Source organism: Phyllostomus hastatus, unplaced genomic scaffold (assembly GCF_019186645.2).
Source record: "Phyllostomus hastatus isolate PE091 unplaced genomic scaffold, TTU_PhHast_1.1 phas_contig_308, whole genome shotgun sequence".
Classification (NCBI taxonomy): domain Eukaryota; kingdom Metazoa; phylum Chordata; class Mammalia; order Chiroptera; family Phyllostomidae; genus Phyllostomus; species Phyllostomus hastatus.
Genome location: NW_025333848.1, coordinates 423,166 through 449,599, shown reverse-complemented (window position 1 = coordinate 449,599; position 26,434 = coordinate 423,166). Strand labels below are relative to the sequence as shown.

Genomic DNA, 26,434 nt, shown 5'->3' with positions numbered 1-26,434 from the left:
AAATCTGCTTTAAATTTTAAAGGCCTCAGGTGTTAAGGAGAAAATGGTAGTATTTTCACAGGTAGGACGCATATCTACATTTCAGTTTATAGCTGGATTAACTCAGGTGGTAAGTGTGGAATATTTTTCCAGGATCATAAAATTGGCAAAGGAAAGGTCTGGCATGTTTAGAATTAACCCAGCATACTTTGAAAGAGTCTGCTTATTCTGGTTTGGTTCAGATCACCTACTATGTATCAGACACTGCCAGGCACCAGAGATACAAAGATGAGTAAAATACACTCTACTCAAGCTTTTTGTATGAGATTAATGTCCTTCCTTCAGACAAATGTTTACAGTTCTCTTCATCTCCACCCACCCTCTCCAATTATTTTATGAAAGGTTTTTTTAGGAGCCCACCTGCTTGAATACTGTGATCCAGCGTCACCCTTAGCTTCCCACGTGAGAGCCTCAATTTCCCTATTCTTCCCTAAAGGAAGTGTTCAACTCCGTGCTTCGTGCTTTTCCTCTCCTCTGCCATTCATTCTTTTAAGTAACGGTAAGTAAATGAGAAGTCTGGAACCAAAGGTTCATCAGAATTTAATGATCACGTATATTCCAGAAAGCCAGGATAAACGCAGACTTCGCTGAGTAAACAGGAAACTATCGATCCCACGCAGGAAATGACCTTGTTTGAAGGCAAGAAAGGTGCCGCGGATTTTCCTTTTTCCTGCAGTTCCCTTCGAAACTCATTTCCGGGTTTCAACCATTTCGATCCTTCGCTGCAATAACAGAGCCCGGCAGCCTCCTCCCAGTCCCACCCTAGGAAACGTCCTTGCGAGGATGGCCAATAGGCCCTTCTCTTTGGTGGACATTTTCAGGCCTCGTTTCACACCGCTGCAAATTTCAACCAATCAGTAGTCGGGGCAGCAGGCACCAAAATAATCTTCACTTCCTCCCCAAATAGTTGCGTCATCCTGATAGATTACTTAGGTAGCCAATTAACAAGCAACCTTGGACCCAGCCTACCTTAAATCCAATCAATTAAAACGAAGAAGGGGAATTTGGGCGGGGGATGAAAAACTTGCCCCTCTTTTGGAAATGGTTTGAAGAGGTGCGTCCGGACCTCGAGAACTTACGATGTTTTAGTAGCGATCACTGCGTACTGTCTATGTCAAACGCCCCAGTTCTGTCCCCTTTCGACCCTACCCCAAGATGAGCCCCACCCCTCACATCCCCCTCCTCCCCAATTTAGTGGAGCACATCCCCACCCTGGAACCTCCGGGAAAGACCCACACCCCAATGCCCGGTGCTTTCCACACTCTTCCCCGGTGCGGGTAGAGTCATGGGAAAGAGAGACCCTGCAGCCCCTGGCGCCAATCTTTCCATTCAGTGCGTCTCTCCGGTCTTCCCCACGTTCCCGGGTCGGAGCTGACACGGGAGTGGGAGGAGCTGAGCGCTAGCTCGGCTACGGAGCGGCCAGAGCTCCTTAAGGTGGATCAGAACGGTAAGGCAGCTGGGCCTCCGAGCAACTGGGGTGTGATGTCCTGCTTCTCAACCTCGCTTCCCACACAGTTTCTCATCTCTGTGCCCCAGCCTTAGTTTTAGTCTTATTTTTAGCAACAACAAACAGGTTAGGTAGAAGAGATAGAGTTAAATTAATAAAAGTTAAAAGAAGACACAGTTACCGGTATGTAAAGGAAATAAAAACCTTGGCAAGGACTTTTCCCTTATGATTTAATCTCTTCTGCTGGGTTCTGTTCTTCTGAGATTGCCTTTTAAAGTAGTAGCTAGGGTTTTTCTGATGTGTAAATGTGAGCTCAAGTTTTGTCTTATAACTTTTTCTAAATGAATCATTTTGTATGTTCTGTTTATTTTCTCCCTACTAGATCTGACTAGAGCCATTTTAAAAACTTAAAAAATATAAATATATATATATTTATTTATATTTATTGATTCCAGAGGAAGCGAAAGGGAGAGAAAAGAGGGAAACTTCAAAACATCAATTGGTTACCTTCTGCAGGTGCCCCAATCACAGGACAGAACCCTGTAAGCTAGATATGTGCCCTGACTGGGAAGCGAACCCGCGACTTTTCCACGCTTGATGAGCCAAGGACCTTGTGCCAGTGGCCGGTGGTACCTACTATTCTTTTACCACGAGTCCCCTGTAGCTAGCTGAGTGGAGAGTATATTTCCCGGCCTTGAAGTCTTGTCTTTGGCTCAGTCTTCTCCTTTGCAAAATGGGTACATATATCTACCTCCTAGATTTGGCGTGAGTACCAGAAATCATAGTGTAAATGAAAACACGTTGTAATCTGAAAGATGTAAGCAAATATTAGATAATATTATATTGTACAAAGCATATAATAATAGTAAACACACTATCGTTCTTACTATGTTACAGCACTTTTAAAAAACAATTTACTTTGTAAAACTTCAGACACATATACAAGTACAGAAAATAGTATTAAAAAAAGCCACATGGTAATGAGCAACAATGGGCCAACCTTTTATCATCTATGCCTCTCTCCCCCATTGCTTGATTATTTTGAAGAAAATTTCAGGCATTTCATGATTAAATACTTCCATATACATCTTTAAAAGAAGATTCGTAAATCATAACACGATTTCACTATTGTGTTAATTTCATTGACAAAATATTGTTATATTTTAACATTTAAAATATAGCAATAATTCCTCAATATCACCACAGTCAGGATTTAAATTTCACCAACTGCCTCATAATATTTGTTCCAGCTGATTTGTTCAGTCAGGATTTCCCCCAAATGTCTACATACTATATTTGATGAATATGTATTTCTTGATCCACACATATTGCACTTGGTTGATATGTTTCAAGACTCTTTCAATCTCTAGGTGTCCCTTTCCTTATGCACTTATTAAATGCACTACATGCATGAAGTCACACAGTCCCTCCACGATACTATGAAGTAGGAATTATTATTATACCCACTTTACTGATGAGATAGAGTAACGGAGCAGTTTAATGACTTAAGTTATCAGTTATTGAGTGCTAAAGCTGGGATTTGAATACCCGACTCTTATCCGCTGTACAAGGTTTCATATAATACACAGGTCTTTAATGCTTCCAAAATGTGTATTGTGACATATTAGTCACCAGTATTATGAAGAAGCACCTTGCTAAAGGTCAACTAACACTCATGAAGAATTATATAATACATTCTGTTATATAGAAGGGGAGATCCTTCCTTTTTGACTCCTGTATTTTTACTCTGCTTCATATTATTCCTCCTAATAGAAAGTAAAGAGAAAATGAATGCCAAGTGCTTCCGCTGTCTCAGGACAAAAACAAAATAAAACCAGGTATATCCGTTTTTTAAAATTTAAAATCATATAAGCATAAAGCATACAACTGCTAATTATAAATATAGTAGAAATGAGATAAATTAAAATAACCTTTAAGCTCACATCTTTGGTGTATAACTATATGTTATACATATATAGTGTGCATGTACATACACATGTATATATTTTAAGGACCAACTATATTATCATATACAAACTTTTGAAAGTGATTTTCTCACTGAAATATATTTGTATATATTAAAAATTGGTTCTTTAAAATAATATATGCCTATTGCAAAATACCTAAATGGTAAAGATATAAAAAGAAAAACAATTCTTCACTAATTGTACCTTCCAGAGTTAAATACAATTGCTACTCTTTTAAAAGCTTAGTAGTATTCTATTATGTAGATGTACCGTAGTTTAACAGTTACACTGTTATGAATATTTAAGTAAAATCTTAAAAAATTAAAATTCAGTAAACATATTCTCGGTGAGGATTTAAAATATGTTTTAAAAGACGAGGAACCAGAACGACCAGGTTGTTTATAATATTTTAGTTACAAATAATGCCCCAACAAGTATCTTGTATATATCAAATAATTTCTTGAGCTTTTAATTTTTCTATATTTCCAGAAAAAGAATATAATCCTTCCCTAGTTTTCCTATTTTTAGTACTTTTACCTCTTTACCCCTGCCCCCCAAATTTCATATACATACATAGAAAATGTCAAACAGGGTTGGAGAAACATAATAAAACATCTAACAAGGAGTAAGAAATATTTGATGCCAAATTATCTGTGTGGGGAGAATGAGTTACTGTCTCAAAGGGGTGAGGGGACACCTGGATATTGGAAGGGTGGGAAGAAAGAAAAGGCTCCACAGGCCCTTACTTGCTTTAAATTTCAGGATGACTTTTAATTCTGACAGTTGTGAACAATGGAATAGAAAGTATAAGCTGGATATTTAGAGTTATTTGGAATTGTAAATTTAAGTCTTGACTTTGCTACTTACTAATCATGTAAACTTAAGACACAGGCAATATTTCTTTGTAAAGTTTATTGATCATGCTATTACAGTTGTTCCATTTTTTTCTCCCCTTTATCCTCCTCCACCCTGCACCCTTCCTCCCACCAACATTCCCCCCACCCTTAGTTCATGTCCATGGGTTGTACATATAAGTTCTTTGGCTTCTCAGTTTCCTATACTATTCTTAACTTCCCCCTACCTATTTTGTACCTACTAATTATGCTTTTATTTCCTGTTCCTTTTCCCTCATTCTCCTTCCTCCCCCTCCCCACCGATAACCCTCCATGTGATCTCCATTTCTGTGATTCTGTTCCTGTTCTAGTTGTTTGCATAGTTTGTTTTTATTTTTGTTTTTGTTTTAGGTTCAGTTGTTGATAGTTGTGAGTCTGTTGTCATTTTACTGTTCATAGCTTTGATCTTCTTTTTCTTAGATAAGTCCCTTTAATATTTCACATAATTTCCCTTCTTCCTCTATATTGCATCAGTGCTCAATCATTTCTGTGAGCACCCTGATCACCAGTGTTTTGAACTCTGAATCTGATAGGTGGCTATCTCCTTGATGCTTAGTTCTTTTTCTGGAGCTTTGATCTGTTATTTCATTTGGGCCGTATTTCTTTGTCTCAGCGCACCAGTCTGGATGACAAGAAACCAGTCTGGTTTCTTCTTCAGCTCCTTGTTTTTTGGACTTCCATACAGTTAGATTTTCTGGCAGTTTTGGTTGTTTTTAAATTGGTTGTTGTCCTTATTTTGGTTGTGCGAGGAAGCAAAGCGTACACACCTCCACCTTGGCTGGAGGTGGAGACACAGTCAATATTTCTCAGTCATAGTTTTCTTGTCTGTAAAATAGGTTTAAGAACAGTGCCTTATTGGGCTTCTAGAAGAATTAAATGTAATAATACATGCAGAGTGCTAAGCTCAATGCCTGACACATTGTAAATATAATGTAATTATATATATATGATTTAAATAAAATACAGTGTCATGTATTTAGTGAGAGCACATAAGACTAATATCTAAATGTGAAATGTAGTCATCAAGCTGTAATCTTGAGTATGTAGTCTTTTTTCAGCAATTCAAATACTTCATGGTTATTTTGCCTTCATATTATTTTATCTGATAGAAAGTAGAGCGTATTTAGAAAAGTTTAATGAGCCAGAAGGTGAAATATGTAAGAATCTAGAGAGAAATAATATGATTCCAGGAGGAAAAATGGCGGCAGAGTCCCTGGTGGCATTTACTATCTTCAGGTGGGGATTATTCTATATGTGGCACAGAATGAGAACATTCTACACTCTGTGATCAGTAAGATACATTATAGGATTTTCAAGGTAATTGAACAACAGTCATATTTTTGTATACTGTACAACTTAAAAAGCATTTCCACATACATTATCTCATTTGATCTTTAAAATGCCCTTATTGGGTATTTTAAACCCAAGGCAAGGTCCTCTCTTTGGTGACCAAGATTCCATAGAAGAAGGGCCTTGCACAAGCTTATAAAGCTAGACTTTCTTATGTTTAGTTCAGAGTTTTCTCAGTTGCATGCTCTTTTATCCCTTTATATAGTCATTTATTCAGCAAGCATTTACTGAACTCCAGGTGGATATCAGGGTAATTTACTAACTTCATCCTAATCCCCATAATTCTTTATAAACTATCTCAGGGGAAAGAGAAGCCCATCAAAGACATTCCTGGAAAAAAAATGGAGATGTTCTTCTGCATACAGAATCAACAGAATGGAAAAAAACGGTCAGCGTACCAGAATTAGTGTCAAGTCGGAATTGACAGTTCGTGTAGGGTGCGAACGACGGAATCTCCGGGTACAGAGCAGGAGGTTGGCACCTTGGGTGGATGGAGAGAAGCACGGAGCAAGGCGCCCAAGTGGCGGCTGGAGGGGACTGAGGGCGGCGCCAGTCCTCGTGGGCAGTGGCGGGGTCGCCAGGGAGCCGGAGTGCAGCGACACCGCTCCCCAGGCGCAGCGCCTCCCCGCGGTGAGGCCCACAGCTCCGCGCCACCCGCTCCTCCTTAACCCGAGCGGGGAGGCAGCGGCGGCGACCCGGCGGGCGGGGGAGGGGGAGGGGCTCGGAGTGCGGCGCGGAGGCCGGGGAGGAGCCGGGGCCTGCAGCGGAGCCGAGCCGAGCCCGAGCCCGAGCCGAGCCCTGACACTGTCCGTCCGCCTTCTGGCTCCCCAGGAGCCCGGACTGGCTGGAGCCCAAGAGGTGGCAGCGCGGGGAGCCCCACGCACGAAGTGAGCGGACCGGACGGGACGCGGCTAGAAGAGGCGCTGCCGCCACAGTAGCCAGTGACGGGGGCGCGGAGCCGCGGCCTCCCGGACCCTGCTGCCCAGGCCGGCGGGGAGAGCGGGGAGTACGCAAACCCCACCCTCTGGGGCACCCTAGGAGCGGAGGCGGGAGCGGGGACGGGAGCCACCTCTCTCCTTGTGGAAGAGAAGATCCTTACCATCCCGGCGAGAGAAAGAAGGGACCCCTACAGGGGACAAGTCCCTCCTTCCTGGAGGCGAGGAAAATCCCCATACTGGCCCGGGAATAGACCTCCAGAAGTAAAAGGGGGACGATCCTTTCTAAGGAAGCAGAGTGAGACCGCCCCGCGTGCCTCCACCCCTCCGAGCACACTCTCAGCACTTCGGGACTTTCGAGGCAAAGAGAAAAGGGGGTGAGCCTGTGGAATAGGCACCCTGCATCCTCTCCACTACTCACAGAGGCAGGGGACACTCCGGGGAAAGAAGAGGAATCTGCTTTCAGCCTTTCGGGAGTGGGGAAGAACTCCCCCTCAACTTCCTTGTACCTAGACAGTGGAACAGGGCAGAGCCCCTCCGCTCAGATCTCTAGCAAACCGAAGGAGCCCTCCACTCCCGAAAGATCCACTTTGGGGGGGAGGGGGACTCCCCCAAGGGGGAGGAGACAACTCCTGGTTGGGAGAGGCTCCTCCCCTCCTCCCCAGCGTGACTGGCAGGGTGTGGGGGGTGTGCCACCTTCCGCAGGTAGGACCTCCTTCTCCTCCTCCCCCTCCTCCTCCTCCTTCTCCTCCCTTCGCTCCTCATCCTCAGGGGACCCAGATCCCCTCCCCAGCTTGGAAGGCTCAGCCAAGTACAGGAAGAGCCACTGAGGATGAGACTCTTCATCTGCCTTTGAAGACGGGGATCCCTCCAATCCCAAACTCCAGTACCAGGTGGTTCCCTCACTTTGCTGGGGGAACCTTGGAGACAGGTTAGTGCATTCTTTTGTCTTCTTTCTCTCTGTCATCATTAGGGAATAGTGGGTGTAGGGGTCTGCGATGGTGTCTCTTGGGTTTCATTACTGGGGAAGGTAGAGTGATAACTCAGAATCCTCAGAGAAGTGTGTTCTGAAGGAGCTCCTGCATTCAAACCCACATTTTGTGGGAGAGACTCCGAGAAGTGGGTTTCTTGGTGTTTGGGGACTAAAGGATGGGATTCATCCGAGGTCCCTAGGGAGGTATATGCTTCCATACTGACAGTAAAGAGATATCAGAAAACGCCTGCTTTTTTGGAATCCATCTGTACGGTGTAACAATGATGGACACATCCCAGCCAGACTCCCTTACCACCCTCCCTCCTTGGCCTGTGTCACCTGGACAGTGGGTCTTCTCACCTGGTGGGTGGGCCCGCACTAAAGTCATGGTGACGTTTCATGGCCTGGCCTTGTTTACGGCTTCCATTGATGCTCCATTTTCTTATCTGTAACTCTAGGTCAGTTTTATGTCTACCAGAACTGCTCTCTCCTACCACTGTGATTGTTGCCCTCTTGAAAGAAAAGCAATCTGTCCCCACTCATTGTAGCTCAGACATCAAGAGGTCTCCTGTAGTGATATTCTCATGCCTGGCTGGAAGCAGGCCTCTACCAATGAAATCCAAAGGGAGGATGGGAACTCCACATGTCCTGAGACAAGAAGAAAGGGCATAGGGAAATGCCAACTCCTGGATTGAAGTTGTTCCCTAAGGTTGACCCTGTGCCACTGCCCCAGTCCCCTGTCCAGCTCTTGTCCTTTGCTGACAGTTAGTTCCTCAGGAAAAATCAGATCCTGCCTAGGGAGAGAGAAGTGTTCTGCTCAGCCTCTTTCCAGCCTTTTATTTGAATAAGTTGGCCACCAGGGAGATGTGATCTCTGAGGAATTCCCTTTCCTGAAAGCACCAGATAGTCTCATCTTCTCCCTTCCTGCTTCTCATTCAGTTCTGGGTCTTCGGAATCTTGCATTTAAGTTTTCCTTTGTAAGATAGGAGTAGGAATCATCAAAGTCCAGAATCTTTAGAAAATGCAGGAAAAAGGTGCCAGGAAATCCTTCTAGTTGAGCCCAGGCTGGTGTTTAGTAGAGTTCTGCCTTTCATCCTGCGGTCACTAAATGGGTGCCTGCCTTCCTGCCTTGCCATTAGAAAATATCTTCTGTAAGGGGTTTTACACCTCACAGCAAGGCCAAGTGGGAGGCTTTATCTCTTTGGGTTTTTATGTTTCTCCCTTCTCCCTTTGGCCCATTGATGGGTTGCCTAAGTCCCTAAGTACAACCACTTGGTCCTGGAAGCTATCTGTTAGTAGCAGTATAGGAGTATAGGAGGCGGCTGTAATCCAGGTTTATGTGGCTGTGCTTTAGAATGATGTGCATATGTTTCCTCTTTTTTGCCCTTTTTAAAAATTTTAATTGTTCAAGCACAGTTTTCTGCCTTTTACTCCCATCCTAGCCCCCCCCATCCCCCCAAGATGTGCACATGTTTCTTAATTCAGGTGAGTGTGGCTCCATGACTGTGTTTCGAGTAAGTATGTTTCTGGAGACGGGTGCATGTACGCTTTTCAGACCAGGCCTTTGATGACCTAGCATTGTATGTTTCTGGTAGGCCTCTAAAAGAGGGTGCCCCTGTGCAAGGACCTGGGGAAGGTCCTAGTAAGGATGCCCAGGCTGGGGGAAAGGCTTGGCCTTCCCTGGCCAGTGGGAGTCCTTATGAATGGCTGCATGCTAATCATCCCAAGCAGCAGGACAGCCCAGTCTCGGGCTGGGACTGCTTCTTCTGCAACATATTAATAAGAGAGCTTCATTTCTGGTATCTCTCATCTCAAAGGCATAAGAATCTTGGGTTCTTAATCCTAAAACTCCATTCTTAACTTTTTGTAAAAGACACAGCTCTGGTGTACCAGCAGTCTGTTTCCTACGAAGTACTCTCTACCAGATGCTGGGACGCAACCTGTTGATGGCTCAGAGCGGACGGCAGCACAGCGCCCCTAGGTGTACCACCGCCACACAGCCTCGTTGGCCCTGCTGGCTCTGAGTTTCCCCAATTCTTGCCTCTGTGATATCAGAAGCACATGGCTCTGGGGCTGAATCAACTGTGGTTTGAATAGGGCTGTTTTCCCGATCATGTCTTATGGCGAGACCTTGTGCCCCCTGAAAATTGAGAGATGATATTCCTCCATTTCTTCATCCTTGGAGTTTACTTGCTCAGCACTGGAGTGATGCTATCCCCAAAACAAAAGCTTGAGATTCTGATGTCCTGAAAATATCTCGAACTGAGCGCAGGCTTTGCAGTATGTAAACCATCACAGGCTTTCTGCTTCCAGTCTTACCTCTATAATCTGTTAGTTTTCTAATTTTTAATTTCTAATATTCTTTCCCCCATTCACAAATAGTAATAGTTACACTTACTAAGGGCTTTAAGAATATTAACCCAGAATAATTCTCACAACAACCCTCTGTAGGTACAGTTACCATCTCTGGTTTATAGGTGGAAACACTACAACACACAGTGGTTAAGTGATTTGCCTGAGATTGCACAGCCCGTAGGTAGTGGAGCCAGGACTGAAACCGAGGCAGCCTCACTAGTAATTGGTAATATGGTTAACTTAGCCACTGCTCTATTAGGTTTGGCATTATGTACAAAGCAGGAAGTTATCACTCTTAATACCTGACCTTGGCACCATCCAGAGAACAATTATTGGCCTTGCAGATAAAATGGGAAGAAAGCTGTGCCTATAATTTTGGATCTTACACGTCTCATCCGGGATCAGTCTTCTACACCAACAGAATGTCTTTCTGTTTTTCTCTGCCTTTCTCCCAGTACTGTAGTCTTCATTAGACGCCCTGTGGATGTGATGGAGCCTGCCCTTTGGCTGCCTTTCCCAGTTTCTGTGGGTATTTCCTTTCAGTCTTCCAGCACGCAGAGAAGAATGTGGCCTGACTCAGGTTCTGCCCAAGCCCAGTGGCACGAGGCCCACCTGGAGAGAGAGGTCTGGGTAACTAGGTTGGTTGGACTGAGAAATGGAAGTACCTCTTGTTTGCCTTTCTAATAATAGCCCCGAACATTAGCCTCATGCCATTATTTTGGGGAGCGTGGAATTTGTGGCAGCCACGAGGTCATTAAGCTTCATTCACTTCCCTTCAGGGATGAAGCTTTGGCAGTGTTTATGACCTCAGCCCTTTTATTGATAGGGGAAACTGAGGCATCAAAACTTTAGGGAGCAAGGGGTGGTTAGGGACATTGAGTGAGTCAGTGTCAAGGTTGGGAGTGGAACAGAGGAACCTCAATCTTCGAGCCTTTTCACACTGGGCTGCCCTTCAAGAATGGGGAAGTGACAGGAGTGAGGAAGTGGGATGGGTGGAAGGAGAATGGTGCTGAAAGATCAGAAGGACCTTTTGCTACAAGCGTCTTGTAGCTGGTAAGACTGGAATATATTTTGAGTGCTAGGGCGGTGTGTGGAGGGCTGACTGGGAGGGTGCTGGAGAAAGGTTAAATTTAACCTCAGTGTCCTAACCTGGTGCCGGGTTAAGGATACGGAACGGCATAGAACAACTAGCAAAAGGCTGAGAATGCTTCCCTGTCCAGAAGTCACAGCGACTGGCACTTGCCAAATGGGTTCTGGAAGCCCCCTCACCACTTTAAATCTACTCTCATGCTCTTGTCCAGTGTTGGGTGAGTTTCAAAATACCCCCTACAGGCTTCAGTGTTCTCAAAATGAGATTTCCTAGGGATCTTTAGCAGGAGATCGTAGGGAGTAGAGTAAAACTTCTTCATAGGCTTCCCCTTCTGGTCACCGAGACCCTGCTCACGTCTTACCGTTCAGCTGGGATAACCCAGCCCCCTGTTGCTGCCCAAAGAACCCCACTTTACCCCAGAGCCTGTGGTGTTTTGACTTAGTATAGTGCTAGGAGGTCTGAGACTTCCTGGAACCATTGAATATCCTTATTAGTCTCTAAGTTTCCATGGTGGTGGGATGAAAAGGAGGGTGGTGGGAGAGAAGATAAGGATAAAAGGAAAACCCCTTTATGAAGCTATTCATAAACGTGCCCCGCCCCCCATCTTCCGCCTTTCTCCTGTCAAGCAGTTCTTAGGTTACAATTGGGCTTCTGGATGCTCAGGCCCCTGAGGCATTAAGGTGTTTCCTTCAGCCTGTAGAGTGGGTGTGTTGCTGGTGACGAGCTCAGGGCAGGGTACTTGTATGTATGTGCACAGATCGTGTAGGTGGGGACCTGGGGAGAGAAAGAGATGAGCATGAATGTTGATCCTTAGGAGGAAGAGGTAAGTGTCAAGGGGAGAAGAGTCACTGACGACAAGAGTGACCGGTAGCCTGAAAGCTATGTTGGAGTCAGGAGAGAGTTAGGCAGCCGAAGTGGCAGAGAGCTTTGAATGGCAAAGTGAGTGGATTTGTGTGGAGTTGTATGTATATGCTTGTGCATAGTATCTGTGTGTGGGTTTAGAGTACATAATATTTTTCTGTCCAGGACTCTGAAATCTGAGGTGTGCTAGAGAAATGCCCCGGTGGGACTGTCTGCAGGGGTAAGAGGGAGAAATACCAGTTGGAATCTGGAGGCCGCGCAGGCACAAACCTGTTAGGCAGCAAGCGCTCAGTGGATCGCTGGCATCAGCTCTAGGGGAGTGCCAAATGGCTACCAAGCGGTTCCTGCCAGCCTTTCTAGACCCTGCAGTACAGATGTCACCCATCGTTCTAATCCTTCCCCCACCAAGACGTCACTCTAGCTACACCTCTCTGCCAGAAAGAGCGCCTAGGCTGTGTGGGTGGCAGCAGGGCGTGCAAACATCAGGCGTGGGCGGCTTGGCAGCGCCAGGAGTTTGCATGGAGGTGCAGCGAGCTTGCGTGCCTGGCTTGGAAGGAAGGAGAGAGGAGAGCGGGAGAAGGGGAGCCAGTTCTTAGCCCCAGAGTGGCTATTTTTAGCCAGGGTATCTGATTGTTACCGGTGCGCACTCAGCTGGGTGTCTCCTTGGCTCAGTGAAGCCCAGCAGGATGAGAGGTGGGAGGTCCTTGTTGATGACTTCTTCCTGGTGTAGGTGTCTGTGGGCGGGAGCTTGCAGAGGGGTAGCTTTCAAGGTGTGAGGGCAACCGTACTCAGGCTCTGTTACCTCTGTGTGTGACTCTGGGCTCTGTTGGTAATGTATGCGGTGTAGCTAATTGTAATCTCTCTTTGGGGGACCCTGTTTATGTGTCTGTCTTACATCTGTTCTTTGCTGCTACTCATATGTAACTTATGCTTGGTATATATCTAATATGCCTCACAGGCACATGTATGTGGGCTAAAAAGGGCAAGTGCTCAAATATATTTAATATGAAACATCTTTAAAGTGTTGGGGTATGTGCTTCATGAGTGCATTTTTCTGTTTATACTGTTTTTCTTTACATGTTCACTTGTGCTATCTATCTGTAGATGTTGTATGTAAATTATAACAAGTGTCACATAATTGAAGAATAAGCTTTGGCAGATTTCTCTTGCTATCTAAGTGTATTTAAAAAATTATATCTACATAGTTTTAAAATGTTATGCTGTGGGGCTTTCAGTAAGGACAATGGAAGGGGTAGCTCAGCTGGGTGGGAGGTTTGATTTCTCTCTTAGTGCTGCCTGAAGGGAGAGACCTCTTGGCCATCTTCCATATTAAGATGTAGAACAAGTACTAGTCTCTAATCTGATAGTTAATTGGTGATAGATCCATTGGAGGGTTCTAGGACCATGTGGTTGGGGGCTATCTCATAGAGAAGTCTACTAAGGGAATTATAGAAGAAAGAAATGCTGCTTCCCACTTCCCTTAAAGCACTAGCATTTGAGTATTACTTGCTACCATAACACTCATCTATTCTATTTTCCTGTTTCCTTTGTCTACTTTTCTGCAGAACCAAGAAGAACCATGGCTTCTGACCTTGAGAGTAGCCTCACTTCCATAGACTGGCTCCCCCAGCTGACTCTCCGGGCTACCATTGAGAAGCTTGGGAGTGCCTCCCAGGCTGGGACTCCAGGGGGCAGCCGCAAGTGTCCACCAGGCTCACCCACAGATCCTAATGCCACCCTGAGCAAAGATGAGGCAGCAGTCCACCAGGATGGTAAACCACGATACAGCTACGCCACCCTCATCACCTATGCCATCAACTCCTCTCCAGCCAAGAAGATGACCCTCAGTGAGATTTACCGCTGGATCTGTGATAACTTCCCGTATTACAAGAATGCTGGCATTGGTTGGAAGGTGGGATGGCTTCTATAACAAGGGCTCATTTTCAGCCTTTGACAGCCTTGTTCTCTGTTTTTTTTTTTCTTTGTGTAATCTGGCCCAGTGCACTCTGGCCTGTCTCAGACATGTGGTATACCCTTTCCTCAGGTATGTCAGGGAAACTCCAGTGATCCCAAGCCTCTAAGTATAGTTATGGGGATGATAGGATGCTGTTGCTCATCATGTACCCTCTGATGATTCCTCAAAAAGAAGATCTATTCATTTCACAAATATTTATTGCCACTCTACTATGTTCAAGTCACTGTGCAAGGCATGGCATTGCTCCTTCCTGCCTAGTGGTAGGAATTTCATCACATTTCCAAAGTTTCATTGCACATAGTCATTATCTTTTAAAAATTGGTATACCAAGAAAAAATAATATAATTAGGTCCTTTACCAACAACTCATTCAACAAGCAAATAATGAGAGGATGAGTTGTTTGGCTGGAGATAAAAAAAGAAGGAGACTCCTCTTCCAAACAAAGAAGGAAGACTGATGTTCCCGGTCTTTTGGAGTGCCCACTTATTTTCCAATTGCAGAGTAGAATGGGGATTTAATGCAGTTCTCTCACTCTATGAATCACCAGTTGACATACAAACCAGATGATGAGCTGAAGACTGTTGAAAGCATTCAGTTGTTTTGTTTTTTAATCCTCACCCAAGGGTATGTTTAGAGAGCAAGAGAGGGAGAGAGAGAAACATCGATCGTCTTGACCAAGAACGGAGCCCGCAACCTAGGTATGTGCCCTGCCCGGGAATCGAAACTGCAAACCTTTGGTGTACAGGATGATGCTCCAACCAACTGAGCCACCCGGCCTGGGCAAAAGCGTTCAGTTTTCTCCTTTATGAATATGTCCCTGCTAGCTCCCAAAACCCCCAGCACATTTACACAACAATATTTCTTTTCTCCTCATGTGACCATTCTATGGGCTGTTGAGAAAACAAAGGTGAAGTGTGCTTTTGTTTTTCTCATAATTTATACTTGTAATTATGTTTATAAATAGTTTTAAAATATTGTGCTTTTATGACAGAATGATATAAGAACTGGGCAGATGTGATTGTGAGGCATTTATGTACCTGTTGTCAGTGGGTGGGAAGATTGAAAAACTCTACACTGTAATCAGCTTTCCAGAAGCACCTGGTAGTGAAATTTATAGTCATTACCGCTCATCAATATAATTTCTGCATTTTTCTTAGTTCATTGCACTTGCTACCTGATAGGTACTTTCCTCCATCAGTAGAGTTGAGAGTTGATAAGTTTACCCTGATACTTGAACTTTATTTTTTGTTATGTCCTTTTGTGTCCCTTTTTGTTCTATTGTAAAATGTACTGCTTTGCACAATGCTCCACTCTAACTTGCTTCTGTGCTTCCCCAGAATTCAATTCGGCACAACCTCTCCCTCAACAAGTGTTTCCGGAAGGTGCCCAGACCTCGGGATGATCCTGGGAAGGTGAGATACTGCTTTCTGTAAGCACTGAAGGGAGGAACAGGAAGGAGAGAGAAGTAGTTGATAGCCCAGAGTCCTGAGGTTGTTTTAATTACCCAGAAGAGGAAACTATGCTAATTAGAGAAGCAGCTTTATTTTTTCTCAATGGAAGAGCTTGGTAATCAAGCTTTGGGGCCCCCACGAATACCAGTGACTAAGGAAGATTGTGAAATCTTTTTTAAAAAGTAGAAATATTGGTGTTAAGGTCGATTTTGCTGCCCTGTTTTTTGTGTGTGGCACACTTTCTAGATGTAAAGGTGTGGACTTAATAACCTCTGTGGGAACTTTTCTCTACACAAGTCTCGTGACTTTTATCTTCAAAGGGAAACAGGATAAATCATTCTCTTCATTTGACAGATGTGGACACTGAAGTCCAAGCCTTGCCTCAGATCACGAGCAAGGGCAGGGTCGTGTCTGGCATGCCCAGCTCTTTGAACTAGATACCATTGTTCTGTCTCTGCAGAAAAATCTAAGTCTGCGAGTGCACCACAGGGGGTGTGTTTGATGTACTTAGTGAACCTGTAGGACAGACAGATTTACTCTTCAAAAATAGCCAGCATCCTTAGGCTTCTGTGTGAATTTCCAGTTATTTTTCTTTTTTTCTTTTTCTTCCCAGTCATTTGTCTTAATATACTTCTTATTTGATGAGAAAATCCTCTAAAATATCTACTTTTCCAAAGATGAGAATTTTCAGCTATAATGATTTTGTTCTCTGTGGTGCTGGTTCTCCTTCCAGGGCTCTTATTGGACAATTGATACCTGTCCTGACATCTCCCGAAAGAGAAGACACCCTCCAGATGATGATGTAAGTCCTCACCTCATGGAGAAATGTCAGTTCTCTCTCAGCCATCTGCTCCTTCCACATTCTTTCCTGTGTTTTCAGTCCTTTGCTGGTATTTGCCCTTTCATATGCCTGGGGCAAAGGGCAAATACCAGCAAAGGTAAAACCATGGGTCTTGGGAGGAAAGCTTCTGCTTATGGATTTCTTTTCTTTCACAACCCTCAGCTCTCCCAGGACTCACCAGAACAGGAGGCAAGCAAGAGCCCCCGGGGAGGTGTTCCAGGGAGTGGAGAAGCCTCACTGCCTCCTGAGGGGAATCCTCAGATGTCACTTCAGAGCCCCACATCTCTCGCCAGCTACAGCCAGGTAGGAAGTAGAGGGGGCAGGGGGCAGAGGGGCAGATGAACGGACGGGTTTATGAGTTGGCTGGGTGAATGGACGGGTGAGTGGTTGAATAGAGTCATATATCTGTCTGTTCAAAATTATGTATTGAGTATCTGTGATACAGTAGGCAGATAAATTGGTTAAGAAGGGGAAAGGAAAAGGGGAAAGCTGAGCGAGAGAGAGAAGGGGTGGGGGGTAAGAAAGTGAAAGCAGGAATTTGAGAAAGATCACCGAAAAAGGGATTGGAAGAAGGGGCAAAAACGTATATAAGAGAAATAAATGCATGGGTGTAGCATAGGAAAAGAGCAAGGGGCTACAGCAAAATAAGAAGTATAAAGAAAGAAGAAAATGATGCTCTTTCGTTGAAAAGTTGGTGGAGGATGGAGACAGGCAGGAGAGCTTGGGCACCATTAAAGGGTAGTATTGGTTCCTCACGTAGGACGTGGATCAAGTCTTTCTTACTTCTGTTTGCAGGGCACAGGATCTGTGGATGGCGGAGCCGTGGCTGCGGGGGCTCCAGGCCGGGAAAGTGCTGAGGGTCCGCCTCCCTTATATAACACGAACCATGACTTCAAATTCTCCTACTCAGAGATCAATTTTCAGGATTTGAGTTGGTCCTTCCGCAACCTCTACAAGTCCATGCTGGAGAAGTCTTCTTCCTCCTCTCAGCATGGTGAGTCTGGAGTTGCAGTGGGAGCACTGTCGTCTTTATATTTTTGAACAGGTGGTGACATGTTCTTTTCTCCCTTCTTTCTTATTTTTAATATAAGGAGAGGTTGATCACTGGTCAGGGGAAGCATGTCATGAATGAAAACTGTTTGGAGTCGAGCTCTTCTGGCTTAGTTCTGAAGGACAGCTACCTCAACATGTGGTCTGGGTTATTAGCTCAGAAAGGGAGTTGGAAGAATCCCGTCTAGAAAGGCAGTGATTTGATTGCTTCAAGCAAGTCATTTAGGGAATGACCACTAGGGGACAGCAGTTCTCTTTCCTTAAGGGTCAGTCTTAAAAAAAAAAAAAGGTTGCATGTTTGTTTTTTTTTGTCAAAACAATTTAATTTTACTTTTAGCATATTTATATTAATATTTTATTAGGAAAAATTTCAAACAGATGCAAAAATAGTGAAAATAGTGTTATAAACCCTCATGTTTCTATATCCCAATTTAAACAATTACCAATATTGTGTTAGGTTTATTTTATTTACTACTCAGTTTTCTCCTTTTAAAAAAAAAGATTCTTATTTATTTATTTCTAGAGAGAGGGGAAGGGAGGGAGAAAGAGAGGGAGAGAAACATCAATGTATGGTTACCCCTCAGGTGCTCCCTATTGGAGACCTGGCCTGCAACCCAGGCATGTGCCCTGACTGGGAATTGAACTGGTGACTCTTTGGTCTGCAGGTTGGCACTCAATCCACTGAGCCATACCAGCCAGGGCTCTTTCTTTTTTTCTTTCTTCCTTTTTTTTCTTTTAACTGGAGTAATTTGATGCAATTCCCAGACATGTCCTCTACCTGTAAATATTACTTGAACACGCATCCTTAACGATAAAGACATTTTTTAGTTATTTATTTCAATTATTACTCCTAACACAATTAATGATTCTTCCTAATATTAGTTTATATCTTGTCCATACGCAACTTCCTGAATTATCAGTTGAGAATGATTTACAGTCCTTATTGGGAAGCTCTTTGGGAGAGGATCTGGTTCAACCCTCATAACCCCCCTTTTTTATCCTCACCCAAGGACATGCTTATTGATTTTAGAGAGAGAGATAGGGAGGGAGAGAGAGAGAGAGGAACATCAGTGCAAGAGAGAAACATCAATCATTGTCCTCTCGTACATGCCCCAGCGGGTACCAAACCTGCAGCCTAGGCATGTGCCCTGACGGAATTGAATCTGAAACCTTCCGGTTTCCAGGACAGTGCTCCAGCCAACCGAGCCATCTCAGCCAGGGCTGTTCTGTTTCATTTTTAAAGGAGTTAGAGGTAGGGATGCAGTCAAGACTTCAAGTGAATCGTCACATCTTCTTGTTCTGTACTGTGGCCCTGTATAGACAGCAGGAGATGAGTAGAATGATTAAAAGTAGTTAGGAGTCACTTTTAGAAAGTTTATTTTAATTGTCATTAATTTGTTCTTTTACATCCCGGGGGGATTCATATCTAGAGTTGTGTTCTGAGACTGTAGCATTTGCGTGAGAAACAAGTCCAACCCAGGTGGTTGATTGATTGATTGGAAGAGAGGAACATGGAGGGGCACTCAGAAACAAAGTAAAAAGTTCAGTGGGCGAGGGCAGCGGAATGAACTCCAATGTCCATTGGAGTTTAATGATGGCTGAAGACTACAGGCCTCAATCTCTAGTTCTTTCCTGTCCAGTCTGTTTGAGAAATACACCCATCCTTCCTCCACTCCTTACTGAAGTTGCATTTGTTGATAGTGAATACAAGAAAAGGTGGTGGGAGTAGAAGGTGAAGGGACAGTATGGAAGAGTAGAAAATAAACGCCCAATGGCTTCTTTATGATTTGCTTTTTAAACTTTACCTGATGTTGGTGTCTTTTGATATTGTGATTACAGGCCTACACCCAAATCTTGGTAAAATCGCATAAAAAGGGGCATGCCAACCTTTTGCTAAAATTTCAGTGCTCACCACAATCTCAAGGCTCTCCCTCTGTCTGTTTTACCTACCAATGGCATCCCTGCTGTCCCAGTACACCCTTACCCTTTGAAGTCTGTGGTTTCTGTCTGAGGTTACCCACCTCAAGTCAGTGGAAATCCTGTTGAGTGAAAAATGTATTGCCCAAGTGACTTGCCTGCTTCCTCCTACCCTGCAGGCTTTTCCTCTCTCCTGGGCGACATGGCGCCCTCTAACAACTACTACATGTACCAGCAGCAGCAGCCACCACCTCAGCAGCAGCAGTCACCACAGCCACAGCCCCAACAGTCACAGCCCCAGCAGCAGCAGACACCAGCCCAGGGCCCTTCAACTGTAGGGGGTGCTCCTTCACTGCACACCCCAAGCCCAGATGGTTGTACGCCACCAGGGGGGAAGCAAGCTGGGCCTGAAGGCTATGGGCCTCCCTCTTTGATGGCCATGCATCCACCCCCGCTGCAGCATGGAGGCTACCACCCTCATCAGCACCATCCCCACACCCACCCCGGCCAGCAGCCACCACCACCACAGCCACAAGGCCAGGCTTCTATCAACAGTACTGGTTTTGGTGAGTAAGGAGGGTAAAGGGAGATGCTGGAGCAGGGTGAATGACCCCCTTGTTCTGGCCTTGGCGTGGAGGTACAATTGGTGAGGAAGTTAATGCTGAGCCTTTTCGTCTCCCTCCTCCGTGAGAGCTCATCTGAGCTAAGTTGCTACTTTGAGCCCTGTATTATAGAAATTGTGGATATATGGGATTGTTTTACATATTCTCCTACCTGTGAGCTGGGCTGTCACTACCTAATGCATAGATAGCTTTACTAGTTACCTCAGTCTCCAGGGAGGGAGATCTCAAAACTATCTTGGTGATGTAATCGATGACCTGTGTAGATGCCAGAATCCTACATGTAGTCAGGCTGCTGTGAGTTGGCTGCCCTCTTACACTTGCCTCTCTCTTATTCCCCAATCTGCCTTCCTCTTTACAGCCTTTCCTCCTGACTGGTTCTCTAATATCGACTCCTTAAAGGAAAGCTTCAAGATGGTGAATCGGCTCAACTGGTCCAGCATCGAGCAGTCACAGTTCTCAGGTTAGTGATCACAGGAGAGGGGAGGGTCCAGTGTAAGTGCATGAACCCCAAAGAAACCAGGACCAGAAGTGGATGGTTAAGTAAAATTTGAGGATTGATGATTTCATTATTTTCCCTTCATATTTCACAAGGTGGATGATATTGACATGATTTGTAAGTTAAGCTTCGTAAATTTAGCCTTATTTCAAAATAGGACAGTGGTTCATCCTAGCCAGTTCTATCTCTGGGAGAGGGGAGGCTGTCAGGAATTCAGAAACCCTGGACCATTAATTTGTATGTTCGTCAACATTTACTGATGGTGTGGCCATGCTCATTCCCTCAGTTACTTTGAAATTTTGTTTCATTCATCAGTAAGATCAAAATTATGGAACGAGTTTAGTAACAAATAGAATGAGAGTTTGAAAATGTAGAGCCCTAATGGATACCAGTAACAATGGGTAATGCATTTAATCAGTGGTGTTGATTCATGATGTGGTCGGAACAGTGGGATGAGGTAGATCCTGTGGGGGCTCTGAGGCCTCTGTGAGGACAGCGCTTCTTGCTTCTCTGTTTGTAGAACTGATGGAGAGTCTGCGACAGGCAGAGCAGAAGAACTGGAGCCTGGACCAGCATCACATCGCCAATCTGTGCGACTCCCTCAACCACTTCCTCACTCAGACCGGTCACATGCCTTCCCAAGGGGGCTCCCACCGGCCATCAGCCCCTCCCCGTATTACTGACTCCTGTGCCCTCACGAGTGGCAAACAGGAGCCAGCCCTGACCCAAGGTACAAACAAAGCAAGTGGCCAAGGAGGTGGAGACTTTGGTGAAAAGGGATGGGGAGGAGAAGGGCAGAAGAGGATTGAGAAAAATCATCTAATGGGCAGTGACCCAAACTGAGCAGTGGGACTAGTTTGTCCACCACATTGACTGAACATTTGTCTGTAATGTGCTATACTGGCGAATGCCAAAGAAAGAGACCATATGACCCCTTCTTGTGGGAAATTAGAATTACATAAGAAAAGGGAGGAGAAAGTCTCTGGTCCTAATTTGTGTCTAAGCGAGCCCTATCTGAATTATGTCAGGTGAACTCTTGAATCTCGACCGTTACGTGATCATGTCAGCCCAGTGACATGAGGAGAGAGATTCAATGACCCTGTTTTCATATTTGTCATCTTTCTAATAGCTATGTTCTTTCACAATTCTAGTAGCCAGGTCTTCTCACCCTAAGAGGTGAGCGCTGATAGCTTCTGCAGAAAACCTTCATGCCCCAGGAGCTACAGAATGGAACAGAGCAGAGAGGGAGAAGTTAAGGCGAGGGGAAGAGGACTGTTTTTTCCTCTCTATGGCACCCTGCTTCAGTGAGTAGAATGATCCGTTCAAGTAACTCTTGTTTTGTTTGGCAGTGAACTCTTATGGGCACCCACAAGCCCCCCACCTCTACTCTGGCCCATCACCAATGTACCCAATCTCCACCCAGGACTCAGCAGGATACAATCGCCCAGGTAAGAGCCAGAAGGCTTGTTCCACCCTCCACTGAGCAGTCTCTTCCCCAACCAGTTGTTTCACTTTCTCCTGTCTCTTGGTCTGCATTCTCTGCACTTCCTGGCAGGGGTGAGCCTTCAAGATTCTGAAGGCCAGAGTGTGGGCCACTGACTAGTGAGGTATATGTCATGGGAGACTAAATAGGACAGCCTTACTTCAAAATTATCTGGTATACCCTGGTCAGTGTGGCTTTGGTTGAAGTGTCCTCCCGAAACCGAAAGGTTGAGGGATTAATTCCTAGTCAAGGTACATACCTGAGTTGTAGGTTCAGTTCCTGGTCTGGGTGCTTGCGATCCTCAGTCTGTGCATGTATGATCTCTGGTCTGGGAGTGTATAAAGGCAACCAGTCAATGCTTCTCTCTTGCATTGATGTTCTTCTCTCTCCCTTCTTCTCTCTCTAAAAAGCAATGAAAAATGTTCTCGAGTGAGAATAAAATAATTAATTAATAAAATATAATTATCTGGTACCTTCAATAATGAAAGCAAGTACATTCAAGAATGTAAACAAAAGATAGATACCTAGAACATTTATATCTAGCTTTAGAGGCTAGATGAGCTGTGGCTTGTGTGGCTAAGGATTGAGTGCCAGCCTGTGAACCAAAGTGTCACGGGTTCTATTCCTAGTTAGGGCACATGCCTGGGTTGCGGGCCAAGTCCTCAGTAGCGGGCGCACGAGAGGCAACCACACATTGATGTTTTCCCCCCTCTCTTTCTCCCTCCCTTCCCTTCTCTCTAAAAATAAAGAAAGAAAGAAAGAAAAGAAGCTAGATGAGAGATATATGCAGGCAAATAAAATGAACATAGTATGCAAAACATAAAACGTACCTGCTTTGCGCCCATGTCTGCTTTCCTATTGCCTGACTTCTATTATCATGGGTCTGGGATCGAACTATCTCTGATGGTGGTAGTGCCAGGGGAGACCCAAAATTATCTTAAATAGTACAAAATGAACAGACCTTTCACCTTTAAATACATTTTAGAAAAATTACTAATATCCTGCGAAACCACCAGTGTTTTCAGTTTTGGAGGTGACATCTGAATCTTTGTCCTTGTATTCCTTATCCATGTAATACATACACACATTTCTGTGCTGCTATTTCAAAACAGTACATCTGGATGTTGTTTGCTACTGTTACATAGTCTTCATAAGTCTAAGTGTTAATGGCTGTAAACTATCATATTGGCATGGGACCTATTCCAGTTTATTTCCTAGGGCTTCACTGAAGTAGTGGCTAGCAACCAAAAAATTTCTCGGGGCTGATAAGGACAGTGGTTTCACCAGGCGTTCCTCGTGGTAATTGGGGGGCTGAGCACTGTCCAGCTAACTGACAGAATAGCTTCCCATCCACCCTTCTTTTAATCTCTTTCTCTCTCCCTGACAGCACATCACATGGTCCCTCGGCCACCGGTTCCACCTCCTGGTGCCAATGAGGAGATCCCTGATGACTTCGACTGGGACTTGATCACTTAGTGCATCACCGAGTGTGACTGTCATCCCAGGGCTGGGTGGTGAAGTCTGGCAGTGGGGAAAGAGCAGCCCCAGCCCATCCTTTCCCCCCTTGCCTGTATATAGATATATATTCTGTTTTTTTCCTTTCTCTGTCAGAGAAGCCACCGCAAGATGCTGCCGAAGATAACCCCTCTTTCCTGCCTCATTCTTCCTCTTCGTCTTGTTTTTTTCCTAATTCTTTTATTATTATTCTTATTATGTTGTTATTATTATTATTGGTTATATGCAACCCCCTGTCTCCTATTCCTATGCCATTGACCATGTGCACCCCTTGCTAATTTAAAGTCATCTGGCTGGAAGGTGAGGCCATGATGGCTACAGACAAAGGTTTCATACTTGGATTTATACCTTTCTATCTGAGAAATTCAATGCTAATCCCACCTTTCAGCCCTAAATTTTTTTTCTGTTCTTGTCAATTCAGTTCAGGACTGGAGAGGCCACATTTTCAAGTAGAAGGGATCTCTAACACTGCTTGGCAGTCATGACTTAGCAGGTTTTACTCAATGGTGCTAATTTTGTCCTTTGAGCTCTTCCTTGTCCCTTTATGTCTTCAATTCTTACTTCTGGCGATCCTCATTCCCCATCAGGGACAGGCATAATGGTGGTGGTGCCGGAAGGGGACAATAAAACCCTAGTGGAATAAGAGGCTGGACTGGATGGAGTAGAATACTGCAGCAGGGTGATGGAATTGAAAACATTTGGGAATTGGTAAATGATACTATGTCAAATCGAAGTCCGCTGGCTCATCCCTAGGCCATACCCTGTGGGAGATACCGTGGGTTTGAGCCAGGCCTCTGCTGCTGTGGTGAGCGGAGGACAGCTGTTCAGCACAGGTTCAGCTTTTTTGAGATGTTTTCAGTTTAACCCTTTTGGCTTTTTAAACATAACGTTCTCTGAAAATTAACTGTGGCTCTTACCTGCATTTACCAATTATTCTTCAGTCCCCATTTCCCATTCAGCAGATACTATTTTGTCCTCTTTTGGTTGTTTGCTCCAGTCTTCTACTCACCTTATTTTCTTGCCTTATTTTCTAGCACTCTTGGTTTCATCATGTTTTAAGACAGGATGGGAGTCTCTTTCCCACCTGTCATAGAGAACCAAACGGAATTGGTGATAGGAGGGTGGGGAAAGCAAAATGCTGCCGGCATTGACATGGGAAGGGAATATTTCAGTTACTTAGCTATGTAAGCAAATGCTTCTGTTGGAATCCAGATCATTGGAGCTGAAACTTTTGCAATAGTCTTTTGAGGGGTGAAGGCATTGGTAGTGTGGGGTAAATAATCTAGAGTGAAGTATCACTGGGGGCCAAGGGAAACCCCCAGAAAAAGGTATAGGGATAACTTATCTCCTTTGACAAGGAGTGGCCATGATTTATTGCTGCAAAGTACTTAGTGTATATGTAAGGTTAATTACTGAATTTTACTCATGGGGGGAAAGAGCAGTTTTACTTCTGTTTTTCTGTTTCTGAAAACTACAGGACAAATGTATGGATTGGACAGGGCAACTCTCTTTGGTTTCTACTTTATTATCATGTTCTTTTATTTACTGAGGATTTCTGAGAGATTTATCTTTCTACTCTCCTGCTTTTTCCTTCTTCCACCCCTTTTTCTCTCTGTAAGGGGTTATATATGGGAGTTTGTTGAAGAAGTCTAGTGAGGCTGAAGTAAAGGGGCAAGAAAGGGCAGTTGACTAAAGAGCACTTTATTTCTTCGAAGTTCTTTGTAAGAGGTGGGGGTGTGCGTGGCTTGAGTTCCCCCTGTTGTATTAGAGGGCAGTTAGTGGGGTTGAAGAATGATGTCATATTCCCACTGGGGAAAGGAGAATTTCTCTTAGAGGGCAGCACAATGCCTTTGCCCAGCGTTCCTATTTTGGGCATCTCTTCCTTATTCCTTCCAATCAAGGTGCCTCTTGCACACAACTTCCATCTATTCTCCCTAAGATGTCCCCTTTACCTATTATCACTCCTCTTTTGTAAATCACTTTTCTACTCAGATCCAGACAGGGTTTGCAAGGGTAGACTAAATCATACATGTGAGTAGCCCTTGTTTCTAATTCATCAGTGTCTTAAAGAAAAACTAGCCCCATTAAGAACTCTGGTGGGCTGCCAGAGTAACTGAAGTTTGGGGCTAGGGCTGGAGATTGGCCATCAGGACTCCTGGGACTTTTGGTCCCCTCCACTAAATTCAGCCTTGCTCAGTGGCACAGGACAAACCTGACCCTCTTTGGGCCTCAGTTCCCTGCCCCTCCATGAAATGGAAGAATACTACTTTTTCTTGTTGGTTCAGCATTGCTGGACCTGAAGTATAGTCATTGTATTGTATTGGGTGATGTGTGCAAAGCTGCAGGAGCTCACTGCCTGCAAGAGGAAATAAGGGAGAAGGTGAGGAGAGGGACAGAAGGAGCAATTGCTTGGTGTAGATTCACCCATCCCTGCCTTCCTCTCTTCAACCCCTATGTCTCTGGTTTGGTGAGTCCTTCCTACCACCCATAATGCTTTGCATCGGTGCAGGCTGGGAAGGGGATATGGTCTCACAATTGTTGTTGTTGTTTTTTTGCATGCTTTCTTAATAAAAACGAAAAAGAATGTTTATGGTTTTATCTTATTTGTGCTGGTCTCAAATTTCTTTTTACCAGGATAGGAAGAGAGAAATGTGAGACATTTGTTTTCAGTTGGTCTTTTGCTCTACTCTGACCTCACACCACAGGGTTTGATTAGTTGACTATTTGTGGGGAAGAGTGATGAGAGAGAAGAATTTGAAGCATGCCTTTAACATTCCCCTTTTCAAATGCTATTAAAGATAGTGAAATATCATTGGGAGAGTCATCCTTTGCAGCTTGGTGTGTGGACAAGGCCACCTAGCTTGCATCCTTGGGTATTTTAAAGATTAAAGGCACTGCAGTTTGGGGGGAATTGTGTTCCCATCTGGGACTTCCTGTGAGTACTTACAGGTACTTGCCAGAAATTTTCATCAGAAATGAGGGAATTCCTGTCATAGAAATTGTTTTCAGGATACATTTCCAAGGTAACTGGCACTCTACAAGGAGCCCAGCAATGCCAATTATTGAATCTTTGTAACTATGCTAAGTTTATTCATCTAATATACTATATATTAACCTCAGGAGTTTGGGACTTACACCCAGGGTCTTGAGAGATGTGTTAGCCCATTGCTATT

The 26,434-nt window shown here is 44.5% G+C and overlaps 1 protein-coding gene across 3 annotated transcripts; it reads left to right on the top strand.

The window, feature by feature from the left end:
* The first annotated feature begins 1,363 nt into the window (after positions 1-1,363).
* Positions 1,364-25,859, top strand: FOXJ2 (forkhead box J2). Of its 3 annotated transcripts, XM_045839660.1 has the most exons (12): positions 7,426-7,562; positions 10,415-10,597; positions 13,476-13,822; positions 15,223-15,297; positions 16,070-16,138; positions 16,340-16,480; positions 16,973-17,171; positions 19,324-19,710; positions 20,126-20,227; positions 20,784-20,993; positions 21,613-21,711; positions 23,134-25,859. In XM_045839660.1, the coding sequence occupies exons 3-12, from the start codon at positions 13,490-13,492 to the stop codon at positions 23,220-23,222; spliced, it is 1,704 nt and encodes a 567-aa protein (XP_045695616.1). In that variant the 5' UTR covers positions 7,426-7,562; positions 10,415-10,597; positions 13,476-13,489; the 3' UTR covers positions 23,223-25,859. The 3 variants fall into 3 exon arrangements, with proteins under 3 accessions (XP_045695617.1, XP_045695616.1, XP_045695615.1); XM_045839661.1 differs by lacking the exons at positions 7,426-7,562; positions 10,415-10,597 and adding an exon at positions 1,364-1,486; XM_045839659.1 differs by lacking the exon at positions 10,415-10,597 and having other exon boundaries at positions 7,432-7,562.
* Positions 25,860-26,434: the final 575 nt, after the last annotated feature.